Raw genomic sequence first — 15,820 nt, forward strand, 5'->3', positions numbered from 1 at the left:
TAGCGCCTCAATCTTCCGGGCGCGGTCAACAGGCTACGTCCACTCGTGGCACTGCAGCGCTCTTCTCAGGTCAGGGCTGGAGATGGGGGCGCCGCGCTCCTCAACGGCACCTGGGGGACAAGCGGCACTGCCGCAATGGCCGGCACTGCCGCAATGGCCGGCACTGCCGCAATGGCCGGCACTGCCGCAATGGCCGCAGCGAGGCCGGGATCCGCGACGGTCACAGGCGCACACTCACCCCAACATAAATTAGGAAATGGTCTCGCACAGGATCACTTCCGTTGTGCGGCGGTCAGCAGTGGCTGCGTCGCAGGCAGCAGGGTCCGGTCCTCGCGGGCCGCGGCTCAGGGGCGCGGCCGATGCGGCCCAGTCAGCCGTGCCGTAACCCCGGCGTGAGTTAGCCTCTGTGATGCTGCAGCATTCCCCACAGGTCGGGCCGGTGATGGGGGCACCGCGCCTCTCAGCGGCACCCGGGGGCAAGTGGTACCGCAGTGCAGATCGGCAACTCCGCTAAGGCTGCAGCAAGGCCGGGGTCAGCAACGGTCCCAGGTGTGTCCTAACCCCAATGCTCGCCTGGGGGGGTCAGCCCCACACAGGCTCACCTCTGTTGTGTGGCGGCCAGCAGTGGCAACGTCGCGGGCAGCAGGGTCCGACCTCCGCCCAGAAATACGGCCGATGCGGCCCAGCCAGCCGCGCCACAGCCTCGGCGTAGGGTAGCTTCTGATGCCGGGCCACCAGCACCGGGAGTTTTGCTATCAGGCTGGGACACCTCTCGTCGCAGATTCCCGGGGCAGCGAGCGGGCAAGAAGAACGAGATTCGGTCCGTAGGTGCTTTACAGTGAACACTATTGATCGGGGGTGTCAGAGTTCACCAGTTCGGCCAATAAAAGGATAATTTAAAGGATAAATGACGCCAGACGGCAGGAGCTCGCTACAGAGCGGCCATCTGCTAGTGCGCCACCTAGCGCCCCCAAATATATATATATATATATAACACAAAAGTTTAGCTGACCCAAGCCTCAAGTCCGGCGGGCACACGGCTGGGGTAGCCACCCCCTCTATATCTCCCACACTGTTACCAATGTGAGAACTCGCTTAGTTCACGCAGAGTTACCAACAAAGGAGCCGTGGCCACAGATATCCCAGTGCAAAGGTTTATTCAGGCACGATGTCCAACGCGTTTCGGAGTTGTAGTCACTCCTTCATCACGGGCAATAAACATTGTTAAAGTGAGAGTAAATAAAGTGAAAGTCATGTGATCATGAATATGGACAACAGACTCCCTTGCAGGGGATTTAACTATGTTATCGTCTCGGTAAAGGAAAAATGAACCTTCAATGTACATTGCAACACTGTATTTCATAATATACATTCTTATATGGTCTAAAGATGTAAACTTATATGTTTTAATAAAATTATTGCTTATCGGAGGAAAGTTGGTCACGTGATTAATTCTAAACGTGAGGTCTAATACAAGCGCTACATCAATAATCTATTCATGCACAAGTAATTATTAGGGGTTGCAGAAAAATTAATAACACATATTGAATGCTGACAGTATTCTTAAACATAATTAATTAAGAGGTGTGGGTGAGGGCGTGAACTCGCGTAGCGCGCACAACTCAAAAAAACCATACACCTACGGCTCCCCTGAGCTATCGGCTTGCGCTGCAACATCAGCAACGAAATTGGTACTGTAGTGTTCTCCCTTTGAATTGAGATGCTCAGCATGTGCAGACATGATCAAAAGTGCACAAAGTATGGGTTACGTTGCCCAAGTGGGCTCGAAACAAATAACAAAAAAAACATTCCGCAGTGTTTGTCAGGAAAAGTATAAAGCAATTAAAGGGCCCTGGTGGGCCGATTAATGCAACTCCAGGGTGAAACGTTAGATAGACGTATTAAACACACTAACAGTTGCCGATTTTGCAGCGCAAGCTGATGGCTCAGGGGAGCCGTAGGTGTATGTTTTTTTTTAGTTGTGCGCGCTACGCGAGTTTGCGCCCTCACCCACACCTCTTAATTAATTATGTTTAAGAATACTGTCAGCATTCAATATGTGTGATTAATTTTTCTGCAACCCCTTATAATTACTTGTGCATGAATAGATTATTGATGTAGCGCTTATATTAGACTTCACGTTTAGAATTAATCATGTGACCAGCTTTCCTCCGATAAGCAATAATTTTATTAAAACATATAAGTTTACATCTTTTGACCATATAAGAATGTATATTATGAAATACAGTGTTGCAATGTACATTGAATGTTCATTTTTCCTTTACCGAGACGATAACATAGTTAAATCCCCTGCGAGGGAGTCTGTTGTCCATATTCATGATCACGTGACTTTCACTTTATTTACTCTCATTTTAACAATGTTTATTGCCCGTGATGGAGTGACTACAACTCCGAAACGCGTTGGACATTGTGCCTGAATAAACCTTTGCACTGCGATATCTGTGGCCACGGTGCCTTTGTTGGTAACTCTGCGTGAACTAAGCGAGTTATCACATTGGTAACAGTGTGTGAGATATATATATATATATATATATATATATATATATATGTATATGTATATGTATGTTTTTAAACGCAATAGTGATTGATGCCGCGTTGACATGAATCATTAAATTTTTTGTAATACCAGAAAGAAACGGCTAACTGGGAAGTTTTCATATAGCTACATAATGAAGTCCCCCAACAAAGCCGCTTTGTTGGGGGACTTCATTATGTAGCTACCACTATTCTGTGTGGTGTGGTTAGTCACCGCTTCTTTACAATTTTTCTGCTCTTCGCACACTGTTCCCATGCTTCCACAGTATTTTACCTGGTGATTACGCGTTGTGGTGCGTGAAAGTTCTCAGAAGAAAACTGGCGTAGGCGCGCCGGAGTGGGTCTTATGTGACCTCGCTGACTTCACGGGCGCGGACGACGCCTGGGCGGAACCGCATGATGTCGCTTCGCCCCCGGCGCGCAGGGATGCTGTGGCATAAAAGATTCTGGATCCAGTCTCACGCCTTGGGATAATTCTACGTGAAGGAATCTGCGGCTAGAATCATCTCTACCAGATACATTGTTACCGAAGGTAAATAACTTGTACATTAATTAATAACTGAAACATAAAGTGACAAAAACCATAAAATGTGGTTCGGCTAGAGGGGTACGTTGGTCACACCAGAAACAAATGAAAGTCTGTTTTATATACTAGAGGGGCAATTGAAAGCCCACTATGCCCGCTCTTCTTGAATCCCACAAGAATATGAACTCCTTACTTTTCAGTTAACCAACCTATGATAGGCAGGGCTATGCACACACATGTGCTCAGTTCCAAAATATCCATGTGCATGATGGTGCGCATTACAATGCACATAATGTATGCTCCAGTGTAATATCATTTATCATCCATTGTTAGGTTTAGAAATGCGCCTACCCTTATTTAGTGTGAGGGAATGCTCCGACGTGGCTAGTGCAGCGCGTATGTCATTCTCTAGGCCTGCACTGTCAAAAACATACATCAGTCCGCTACAACGCTTCCCCATCCCAATACTATCAAGCTTTCTTACCAGATTGATCCTTGATTGTTCCAGTAAGTGCACCACATACTGTTTGCTGAGGCCAAAGCTACCTGATTCTGCCTTTCCTCTACTCCCTTTGTGATTCTTTTTAATTTATTTTATTTTTGCATTTTCAAATAAGTACAACATATGCGCAGTGCGCAAAACAGTCAACCCCCCTCCCCGTGCGACAAGAAGTCATAAGATTAGATTATAGCATCATACAACAAAACTCATTTTTGTACCTCATAACCTCCCGCATTATATCAAAGAGCTGTTAGAGTGTACCACTATCATCTGCTGCATCTAGAGGGTTAGTCAACAGATACGTCGTCAGTGGGGACTAGACGTCCTTGGGCCTAGCGGGGGCTGGCAATTCCTCAACATGTTGCCAATTGGTCCCGGCAAAATGCCAAATCATGTAGCCAATCTCTAATTTTAGTGCCTTTTTTGCTTTCCCTTGGTTGTGCCACTTTCCTCTTGGCCAATAAAACTGCTATCAATGCCAGTCATCTATTCTTTGGTTTAATACGCTTCACTAGTCCCAGCAAGCAAATCAAATGGGAGCACTCCACTTCCTCCATTATCATGTCAGTTAATGCTTGTGTGATCAAGACCCAGAATTCCTTAATCTGGAAACAATCCTATGCAAGATGAAGGATGTCTATCTCTTGTACCCCGCATCGTTTACATCTAGCTGTGTCTCGCAGGCCATACCTCTTATACTGAAGGGGCGTATAATACTACTGTTGTGAATATTTAAAGTGAATTATGTGCAAGTTGCAATTGGCTGTCAGCTGTTTTGTCATCATACAGCTGAATTCCCAATCCTCCTCACTGAGATCATTACCTAGAGCCTGTTCCCATCGCTCTCGGACCTGGCTGAGTACAGGCGCAGCATCGGATTGCATGGTTTGATATAGTCGGGTGAGCAGCCTACACTGTGAGGGACCAGACAATAAGGTCTGCAGGAAACTCAAGGTGTTAGGTGCAGCGGGGTGATTGGTGTTAAAAGCCTTGAGAGCCCCCTGCAACCTATAGTATGTGAAGACTGACATTAGCGCTCCCTGATGCCTCTTTGTGATTATTAAATGCTGTGAAGTCTTCCTACAGGTCTAGAATGGAAAAGAAGTAGGAAATAAGCACAGGCTAAAGTTAGCTCTGACACTCTATTATTAGAAGGGTTCCCAAAATCAACAACCCTCCTGATTCATCAGTCAAAAAACATTCCATAATTGCTTAATGTCTAACAGAAGGGGATCTGGCAGTGACGAGCAGCAAGGACATGCATACATACGCATGTGGATGGGAGTGTGCTGCATATAATGCTCGCAGCTGAGGCCAATGTAGACGCCTTTATGGATTCATTTTCCGGTCCTGCTACCAGGTGCCCACAGGTTGATTATGGTAAAGAGTATTTAAACTAAGTAAATGACTAACCATTAAAGTTACTTCATGTTTATGGTAAGTACAGTGCCTGAATGGAAAAAAAAATATGATCTAAGATTGGATAAATAACACCTCCGGGGGCTACCTTTTTAGTTATGGGGATCTTAGATCTGAGACTTCGTTGTATGTTATTTTCCTGTCGGATGTTAAGTTAATTTGTCCAATAGTAAACCAATGAGTACAGTGAAAACATATGGTTTAATTTGTTTATAACAAACCGTTGTAATTGATATTGGTAAACCAGTTAGCATTAAAGAACTTCCAAGACTGGGATATGTTTTTCCCGTGTCTTTATAAGGCCAAGAAATGACTGTCTCCAAAAATCAAGATTAACTTTCCAGAAGCCTTGACTTTCTTTTATCTTTTAGTTGTCGGTATTGTTACCTTTATTCAATCCTTTTATGTTTAGTAGTTACATTATTTATGTGAATATTTATCAAGATTAATATAGCGGTGGCAATTTACATCACCTATTGCGTGATTTCCAGGACGGCAAAATTGTATGTATACATCTTTTTGTAAATTGTTCTCCTGTTTAAAGTGCCATGTTTCAAGTATATATATATTTTTGTTGCCAGATATAGTATGTTGTCCGTGAAAGTTGGTCGTGCAGTTTGCATAATATCATCGCTGATGCTACAAGAAAATTTCAATTATTTTGCAGGCAAATTTATCTGAAATACATAGTAATATGTGGGTGAGAAATGGCCTACAAATCAAAGGACAGGCCATGACGTATGTGCAGTCACATTTTTGTAATTCTATGATTGATCCCGACATATACCTGCTTCAGGTAAGGTACAACATAAATTGGTCCTTAACTTTGTTACATGTTGTAACATGTTGTCCATGAAAGCATGTGAACATTTTGTTTAACGTATATTATTTTTTTAAGGTATGTGCGTCCAGGCTTGACCCAGATTACTTCATTTCGTCTGTATTTGAAAGGTAAGAGCTAACGAACTCAAATGTTTGTAAAATTGGTAAAATGTTTTTACACCTAAAAACGATTTAAACTCCAGTATTTTAGGGTTAGAAACAGCACATTCTTGAAAACTGGGTGAGCGGCACAGCATGCTTGATAAACGTGGGTGCCTGATACGTGGTTGGTAGCTAAGATAAACTTGACTGAAAGCATCATTGTGTTATTGCAGACCATTTATTGATGCCTTTATTGTGCTCAATTGTTTGCAAAAATGTAAAAAGTTTTCATAATAGCTTTTAAAAAAAATTAATTTGAAAGAAAATATTTGGCAAGAGGAGGAGAATGGTGTTAGTTTTTCTTCGGGGTCACCATTATCAAATATATTTAATGAGTTAAAAAAATCTAACTATGTATGACTTTTTTCCAAACTACAAGGCCCCTACAAGGCCCTGTATTTCTCACCCCAAAAAAAAGCAGAAAATATTACTGGACTCTGGTTACTCACAATTATCTCTAAAAGTATTTTATTGCTTAAACAAAAATGAATTCTATGCAAAAATTATTTCATAATTTTGGTGTTTAAAAGGGAATTCATAAAAAATACAGTTTTTCAGTTAATTCCTTTCAACATTCATAGGCTCATAACAGAAGGAGCATTTTCTATTCGTACAACTATTGTGTAGCTAAAGTTCAAGTGCTCGGTGTACATGCGGGTGGATCTGTTAGAGAGGCATATTTCTTCACTCATGATGGTCGACCATGAAGTAGGATTGAGATGCTAAGTAACATCAATTTGGAAAGAAAACGAGCTAGTTGATCCTTGGAACACAAAGACAAGAAATGATCTTTGAAGTAAAGGTAGATCTATCTAAAGAATCACGTGTTGGCTGTACTCTAGGTGGTTCAGTGGCTGCATATTTCATAGATGTTTTTAATTGTATTTGCATAGTATCCCTGTCACATTCTACATATTTAAGAAAATGATTCCCTGAGCCGCAAAGGGACACAACTGTTTCATGCATGATTCGTAACACACTACCCGCAGTCAGAGCTTGGGGCGCCCTATGTACCACTTCCAAATTGCTGTTTTTACAGTCACATTGATAGCTCATTTCCACCACCCACCACCTAAGCAAAGAAATGACTGACAGTGGCGACCGTCAGTGATCTGTTTGGTGGCAGTTCGGTCCCCACATTCTCATAACTAGACCCGGGTTCTAAACTTGGCTCCGCCATACATTGGAGAAACATACTGAGGATGTTTGCTGGGCAGACCGTCCCACATCTGATCTAAATATGTTTTTAGGCTTGGTGGGCTCCTCAGCCTTAATCCACTGGCCGTTTGTACTCTGGGATTGCTACATAATGATGGAAACAATGTTTACTTTTGGTCCCGTCAAGGGAGGATTGTTTTGTGCCCAAGGCACAAGTCGGGGGTACACATGGGTTGATGGCGTCCACCCACTATTTTCCCAGGATGGGTGCCGCCCACCCTGTCAAGAAGTTGGGCCACACTGTAAGATTTGTTGAACTCGTCCCGGTGTAATTTTCAAACTCAGATACACATTCAGCAGCGCCTGCATGTTATCGGCGTTGGATCCAAAATGTGCAGGCAGTGAGGGGTCTTTATTATTTCAGACTCCAGCTGGGCCCACAACAAAAGCCGAATTTAAGGGTCCATTTTTCCTAGGTTCGAGTACCCTGGCTGTGAGCTATCTGTAACCTAACACCTAAATGTAAATACAATGGAAAGGAAACAAAAGCACAGAGCATGTTAGGACTTCACAGGTAATTAAGGGAGGCATCATTTTCACTTTGTTGAGACCCTGTATTTAAGAAATATGCATGCACTGTAAGAATGCCAGATGTGTTGCTTTATCCCTGTATTTGTACAAAATAACAATTTAAATCCACTATTGTTTTTATTTCTTGTATTCCGCTATTCATCTCAATGCAGGGTGTCACAGCACCTTGCAAAACAAGTACACATTATATTGACAATAAATCATACAAATCTGTAAATCGGCATACAGGATATGTTACATAATACAGTGAGGGTTACAGGGTGTAGCAGTCAAATATTATCCTTCATAGCTCACTGTGCTATATTAAAATTATTACAATGCAGCCACAAGTAACAGAAGGATCTCTGTGTTAAAAGCGGTAACCCATATATCTATCTAGATAAAATAAAAATCTGTTATCTGCATGTTACTTGATGTGCTTTGCAGAAGACGCATTAAACTTGTATGCTACTTTGAGTCAAAACAGGGACTAGACAAAACACAGCTCTTTCCAGAAAATGTGTTAACCACCAGAGTTATCTTACCATTATTATTATTGCCTCACCTTTACTCGGAACACAAAGATTTGTTAGACACATCTAGCCACAGATTCATTAATTTAGAATATCCTCCAGGCGCCAGTGTGGATCCAGAGATTTGTCAGCAGTGCCTCTGCGTGCCAGGCGACGGCGTCGCAGGGCTCCACTCTGACGTCGTCCATGGATATGACGTCAGTGGAGCTATACAAGTCCCTCCCAGGGCACTGACGTCCGTTTTCTTGTTTTCTGCACCGCAATGCTTATCCAGGAGAAGCAGTTCCTCTGGCCTGTTTTGGCCTTATCAACGCCTTTTCGCATCCGTGTTCAGTGTGCGATGCCTTCAGGCTTTAAATTGTGTGACACTTGTTCACGGCACATGTCTGCGACGGATCCGCACGCGGTTTGTATGTGGTGCTTGGCCGAGCATCACGACTCCCAGGAGTGTGACGTCTGTCGGCAGCTGAAGCCGAAGTCCCTGGGGGAGCCTAGGATGAAATTGTTGTCCGCCCGGATGTCTCGGTCGGAGACCAAGCGTCGTCAGTCTCCTTCTCGAGCTGGGACTCCTGTGTGGGGCAGGTAATGAGGTCGTTCCCGAGGACATCACTCACCTTTCCCAGGTAATCACAAGAGGAAGTCACAGTGGCCGTCTGCCTCACGTAGTGGTGATATCTGGAAGAGACACGTTAGTGATAGATTCCTTACCTTAGAATATCCCCAGGCGTCAGACTGGATCCGGAAAGTTTTGCGTAGCAGTACCCTTGCGCGTCGGTAGGCGTCGTCTGCGGCTCCGTGTCCGTCGTCGGCGTCGTGGGTGCCGTGATGACGTCGTCGGAGTACTCAGACGCCGCCTCCGCGTGCTGACGCCAGTTCTTCTTTTTTCCGCGCCAGCCAGCGCAGATCTGGAAAGAGCAGTTCCCTAGTCACTTTTTGACTAAACTTTTGTGATATTTTTTGATCCACTTCGAAGTCTTTACGACTCCAACGGTGCCGTTAGGGATGCCCGGATTCAAGCATTACGACGAGTGCGACCGTACCATGTCGGTGACGGATCCCCACCGCCTGTGCCTGATGTGTTTGGGCGTCGACCATGACGACGAGGCCTGCTCAGACTGTCGGGCCCTTTCGAGGAAGGCCATGCGGGAGCGGTCCCGCAGGCGACTCGAAATCCGCCAGTCGGCCCCGCGCCGTGTGAGGTCCCGGTCCCACGGGAGGTCGAGGGACAGGTCGCGGGGACGGAGCCGTCACAGCTCCTTGAGTCGGCGCCACTCCTCCGGGTCCAAGTCGTCAGGTAAGAAGCACAAGAAGTCGAAGAGACATAATCGCTCTTCTGACTCCCCCCAACGCTCGCGCGATGCGGCCGGGGGTTCGGGTGACACCGCCCACGCGGCTCCTCGGGAGTCGCGGGCGCCGCGTCCGGCCCCATACCCCCCGGTCCCTGGGCTGAACGCGACGCCGGAGGAGATCGAGCGTTTCCTCATGGCCATGAGGTCCCTTTCTCCTCCTACGGGTTCCGCGGCGCCTTCGGGCCCAGTGAACCCGTCTGGGGGCCCTAGTGGGTCGGGGGCTACGACCCCGACGCCGTCGGGTGCTTCGGCCTCGACGCCGCCAGCGCCTTCGGGCCCGGCGCCGCAGGGCCCCACGATCCCGACACCGCCGGTGCCCTCGGGCCCGGCGCCGCAGGGTACAGCAGCCCCGGCGTCGTCGGTGCCTTCGGGCCCGGCGCCGCAGGGTGCCGCTGGACCCTCCTCGGGCAATGGACCGTCCCCGGTGGACCTTACGACCCCCCCTGGTTCGGTCCGTGTGGTGTCCCCTCCGGCGTCGTCCTCTGGCGGCGCCGGCCCCGATGCCTCCTCTCACACGGTTCCGACGTCGGGACGACGCCTATCGGCGCCGCTCTCGACGCCGTTCGGAGATTTTCATTTCTATGAACCGTCCCCATTCACTTATGACCCTGAATCTCAGGAGATGGGGGAAGAGGAGAATTGGGAGGGGTCTGAGGACCCTCTGACAAGGGAATGTCAGTCTAACATGGACTGGACAGGAGACCTTGGGGAGGTCAGTGGCCTGGACACCTCTCCAGACACTGGATTCGGCTCTCCTCCTACCGTGGCTTCGGAGGAGGGCGCTACATATAGTGGGGTGTTGATGAGGGCTGCTAAGGCCTTGGGCCTTGAGCTCCCCGTCGCGGCCGTGAGGACTAACCTCCTCACTGAGGTCCTTAAGCCGCAGTCATGCTCCATGGAGCCTCTGCTGCCGTTTAATGAGGCCTTGACAGACGTTCTTTTGGGCACTTGGTCCAGGCCCGCTACAGGTTCGCGTGTAGATAGGAACGTGGCCAGACGCCACCGCCCGGCCCCGGGTGACCCATGTTTCCTGTCCACCCACCCCACCCCCGAGAGTCTGATTATCCAGGCCTCTAACTCCCAGACCGCCTTCCCGACGGCTCCCCCGATCGGGAATCCAAGAGGTACGAGGCTTATGGCAAAAAGGTGTTCTCGTCCCTTAGCTTGGGACTGCGGTCTTCCAACACTGCATGCCTCTTGGGCCGTTACACCCACTCTCTGTGGGAAACGGTCGCGAAAGTGCTGCCAGAGTGTCCGTTGGAGATACGGGCCAAACTCGGCCAAGCCCTACTGGAGGGCCGGGACGCAGCGAAGTATAATATCAGGTGCGGACTGGATACTACTGACTCGCTGGGCAGAGCGATGGCTAAGACGGTGGCGATACGACGCCACGCCTGGCTGAGATCCGCCAACTTCTCGGCAGACGTCCAAAATACACTCATGGACATGCCGTTCGATGGCCGTCGCCTCTTTGGCGACAAGGCAGACCACGCGCTTGAGCGCTTTAAGGACTCCAGGGCTACGGCCAAGTCCTTGGGCCTCTCGGCCCTGCACCAGCAAATGGGTGCCTTTCGCCCCTTTCGTGGCCAGGGAAGGGGCGCCCCCACACGTGCCGCCAGCCAATCGCCGCGAACTGTCGTCCAGCGCGGCGGCGGCCGTGGAAACTGCCGTGGAGGTGGTCGGGGAAACAAGCGGAGCCAGTCCACACCTGCCCCCGCAGCATCCGCCTCTAAACCCTCCTAGTCCGTGCTTTTCGGCCCATGTGACGCCAGTGGGAGGCAGGGTTCGCCATCACCACTCTCACTGGCGCACAGTCACTTCGGACAGGTGGGTGCTGCAGATCGTCCGAAGGGGCTACTCCCTCCCCTTCGAGACGACCTCTCAAGCCATGCCACCGCAACACCACCGCGTATCGGGGGATCACTTGCGGCTCCTGCAGGAGGAAGTGTCGGCCCTCTTGGCCAAGGGGGCCATCGAGCGCGTTCCTGGGCCAGAAGTAGGACGTGGTTGCTACTCCCACTACTTCCTGGTACCCAAGAAGGGCAAAGGGGGCCTACGCCCTATCTTGGATCTGAGGAACGTCAACGGCTTCCTCCGGAAGGAGAAGTTCAAAATGCTGACACTAGCTCAGGTCTTGGCTGCCCTGGACCCAGGAGACTGGATGGTAGCGTTGGACTTGCAGGACGCATACTTCCACATCCCCGTCCTGCCGGCCCACCGGCGTTACCTGCGGTTCACGGTAGGCCTCGAGCACTTTCAGTTTACTGTGCTCCCCTTCGGCCTTCCCTCGCCCCACGGGTGTTCACGAAGGTGATGGCAGTGGTCGCAGCTCACCCTCCCAGGTTAGGGGTTTCAGTCTTCCCCTACCTAGACGACTGGTTGTTGAAGGCGGGCTCGCCCCAGGCAGTCGTCAACCACCTCCAGACTACGGCGGATCTCCTGCACCGGCTGGGATTTTCCATCAATGTGCCGAAGTCACACCTGTACCCCTCTCAGAAGCTCCTTTTCATCGGAGCGGTTCTCGACTCGGCGCAGTTTCGGGTTTACCCGCCCGAACAGCGGGTTCGGGATATACAGGCCCTGATTCCGATCTTCGGGCCGTTATCCCGGGTTTCGGTCAGGTTGACGCTGCGGCTTCTGGGGCTGATGGCCTCCTGCATCCTTCTGGTGCATCACGCACTGTGGCGGATGCGGGCTCTGCAGTGGGACCTGAAGTTTCAGTGGGCCCAGCACCGGGGCAACCTGTCCGACCATGTCCTGATCTCGGAGGGCACTGCGAGACAGCTGCAGTGGTGGCTCACGGACAGCGATTGGGTCAACGGCAGATCCCTCTCCCTTCCCTTCCCCAACCGGAGCACGTGGTTATGACGCGTCCCTCCAGGGCTGGGGAGGCCACTTGGGAGAGGCGGAGATCAGAGGACTCTGGTCTCCGGCGGAGTCCCGGCTCCATATCAATCTGTTGGAGCTCCGGGCGATTCGTCTGGCACTGAAAGCATTCCTCCCGTTTGTCCGAGGGAGTGCAGTGCAGGTGTTCACGGACAACACCACCGCCATGTGGTACTGCAACAAACAGGGCGGGGTGGGGTCGTGGACCCTATGCCAGGAGGCTCTGCGCCTCTGGCAATGGCTGGAACATCAGGGCGTGACTCTGGTGGTTCAACACCTGGCAGGTTCTCTGAACGCCAGGGCGCACGAACTCAGCCGTCGGTGCTCGATGGATCACGAATGGCGTCTGAACTCGGACGTGGCGCAAGGAGTCTTTCTGCGATGGGGAGAGCCTTGGTTAGATCTATTCGCCACCAGAGAGAACGCGCAATGTCATCAGTTCTGCGTGTTGGAATTTCCAAGGCGGCACTCGCTCGGAGACGCTTTTCGTCGCGAGTGGAGCTGCGGTCTGTTGTACGCCTTTCCGCCTATACCTCTTCTGCCCAGAGTGCTGAAGAAGATCAAGCGCGACCGGGCACAAGTCATCCTTTTGGCTCCGGACTGGGCACGAAGGTACTGGTATCCCGAGCTACTCAGTATGTCAGTCGATCCCCCGGTTCGTCTGCCTCTTCAGGAGGACCTTCTGTCGCAGCAGCAGGGGACGGTCCTCCACCCGAACCTGTCCAGTCTCCACCTCCATGCATGGAGATTGAGCGGCGACAGTTGAGGCCATTTGACTTGCCTCCTGAAGTTTGCAACATCATTCTGGCAGCCAGGCGTCCCTCCACAAAGACGGTATACGCCTGCAGGTGGAACAGATTTGTGGCATGGTGCACAGCAAAGGCTGTGGATCCCCTCAATGCCCCTCTCTCTGAGGTTCTTCTCTTCCTTCTTTCTCTTGCCCAGCAGGGCTCTGCTCTGGGCACTATCAAGGGCTATCTTTCGGCTCTTTCAGCCTTTCTGAGGCTGCCTGACCAACCTTCTTTGTTCAAGTCCTCTATCGTAAATCGATTCCTGAAGGGCATCACTCATACCTTTCCTCCTGTTCCCTTCGTGATGCCTCAGTGGGACTTGAACCTGGTTCTCACATTTCTGATGTGCGCTCCCTTTGAGCCACTTCACAAATGTCCTCTTCGCCTTCTTTCTTTGAAGACTGCCTTCCTGGTAGCCATCACCTCTGCCAGGAGAGTGAGTGAGTGAGCTCCAGGCTCTTTCTTGTAAGCCTCCTTTCCTTTCAGTCCATCCGGACAAGGTTGTTTTGAGGACTAGGCTCTCCTTCTTGCCTAAGGTGGTCACGGCCTTCCACATTGGGCAGTCCATCATATTGCCTACCTTCTTTCCGCCTCCGCACCCCTCGAGACAGGAGGAGAGGCTACACCGTCTGGACCCAAAACGTGCGCTCTCGTTCTATCTGGATCGCACACGCCAGTTCCGGGTGGATGATCAACTCTTTGTTGGGTACGCGGGCGCTAAGAAAGGGAAAGCGGTGCACAAGAGGACCATTTCTCGATGGATCATCATGTGCATCCAGGCGTGTTACTCCTTGGCTAAGACGGAACCCCCTGTTGGGCTGAGGGCTCATTCCACTCGAGCCACGGCCACTACAACTGCCTTGGGCCGCGGTGTGCCCTTGCAGGACATCTGCCAGGCAGCTACGTGGGCCTCGTTGCACACGTTTGCAAGGCACTACTGCCTGGACAGTCAAGTCCGGAGGGATGGCTACTTCGGCCGTTCCGTTCTCCAGGACTTTCTGGTGTGAATATTGGTTCGCAGACCCACCACCACGGGGATGGTATTGCTGGGGTATCTGTTCTAAGGTAACGAATCTATCACTAACGCGTCTCTTTCAGATGCACAAGTTACTACTTGTGTAACGATATATCTGTAAGAGACATTAGTTAGTGATAGATTCCTTACCGACCCACCCATCCTCCCCGTTCTGCGAACCGATATCTAGGGTTTAGGTCATTCCCCTCCAGGGCCCTAGTTTCTTGGCACCAGTGTCGGTTTTTGTCATGGCTCTGCGCTTCTGGCGCGGAAAAGCTGTGGCTAAGAACTGACGTCGGCACACGGAGGCGGCGTCTAAGTACTCTGACGACGTCATCACGGCGCCCACGACGCCGACGACGGACGCAGAGCCGCAGACGACGCCTACCGACGCGCAAGGGTACTGCTACGCAAAACTTTCCGGATCCAGTCTGACGCCTGGGGATATTCTAAGGCAGTATTTCCCAAACTTTTGACTCCTGAGGACCCCCATTGAGTTACCACTGGAAGCCGGGGACCCCCAAGCAATTTGTATGAGTTAACTTTCAAACATTAAAACAGTAATTCGAAGAAAATACACACGTGTGCACACTAAACAAATACTCAAAGTACTGATGATTTTGGGGCCAGATGTACGACCATTTCATTTAGCGCCTCGGAATTGGCGACACATTGCGAGTGGCAAATTACGAGTCGCTAAATGAAATGTACAACAGTGTGTTTAAAACTGTTTGGGATTTCCAATTGGGTCGCAAATTGCGAGGTTTATTAATATTAATGAGCCTCTCGCAATTTGCAAGCCCATTGGGAATGCCAACTCTCCCAGCGATGGTTGCCTGCTGGCCTCTGCAGGCCACCATGTCTCGGACTGCTTTTAAATAAAGCAGTTTAAAAAAAAATGCAGCCTGTTTACCATGCATTTTAAAAAAAAAGAAAATTAAACGTTTTCTTTTCATTTTCTAAGGGCAGGCAGAGGTCCCTGGGACCACTGCCTGCCCTTTAAAAATAATTTTGCATGGACCCCTTCCCATTTGCGAATGCATTACCATCTACTTGAAGTAGGTGGTAATTGTGACTGTTTTGCGACTGCAAACATTTGTATATGGTTTTGAGACTCATTATTTGGAAGGGAATGCCCCTTCCAAATAGCAAGTTCCAAAACCTATTTAGAGAGTCGCAAACAAATTGCTACTCGCGAAATATGATATGTACATGGCCCATTAGGTTTTTGCATGCGCAAACGGGTTCGCGAACCCGTTCAAGCATATAAAAACAGATCGTGCATCTGGCCCTTAGTATTTTATATTGAAGTAATAGCCCCTCTGTCACATGTATTTCATTTGTTTTATAGCATCTCTCATACCATTGTAGGATGTCAGAGCACTTTACCTCACACACATATAGAGACATTGAATCATACATGTAAATCAGTGTGTATATAAAATGTTTAAAGAGTGCTTGGTCTGGAAAAGCACAAACTCAGGATTCAGAACATAACACAGTGGCTAGCATTGACTTTAACATTAAAAAT

At 49.5% G+C, this 15,820-nt stretch overlaps 1 protein-coding gene across 7 annotated transcripts in view; it reads left to right on the forward strand.

The window, feature by feature from the left end:
• The window catches only part of UBR3 (ubiquitin protein ligase E3 component n-recognin 3), a 2,118,328-nt gene that overhangs the window by 857,407 nt on the left and 1,245,101 nt on the right, over positions 1–15,820 (forward strand). For all 7 annotated transcript variants that reach the window (XM_086956098.1, XM_086956102.1, XM_086956099.1 and 4 more), the window contains exons 14-15: positions 5,671–5,799; positions 5,902–5,954. In XM_086956098.1, coding sequence (XP_086812224.1) covers positions 5,671–5,799; positions 5,902–5,954 — 182 coding nt within the window. The remainder of the gene's footprint in view (positions 1–5,670; positions 5,800–5,901; positions 5,955–15,820) is intronic.

Source organism: Lissotriton vulgaris, chromosome 2_1 (assembly GCF_964263255.1).
Source record: "Lissotriton vulgaris chromosome 2_1, aLisVul1.2, whole genome shotgun sequence".
Lineage (NCBI taxonomy): Eukaryota > Metazoa > Chordata > Amphibia > Caudata > Salamandridae > Lissotriton > Lissotriton vulgaris.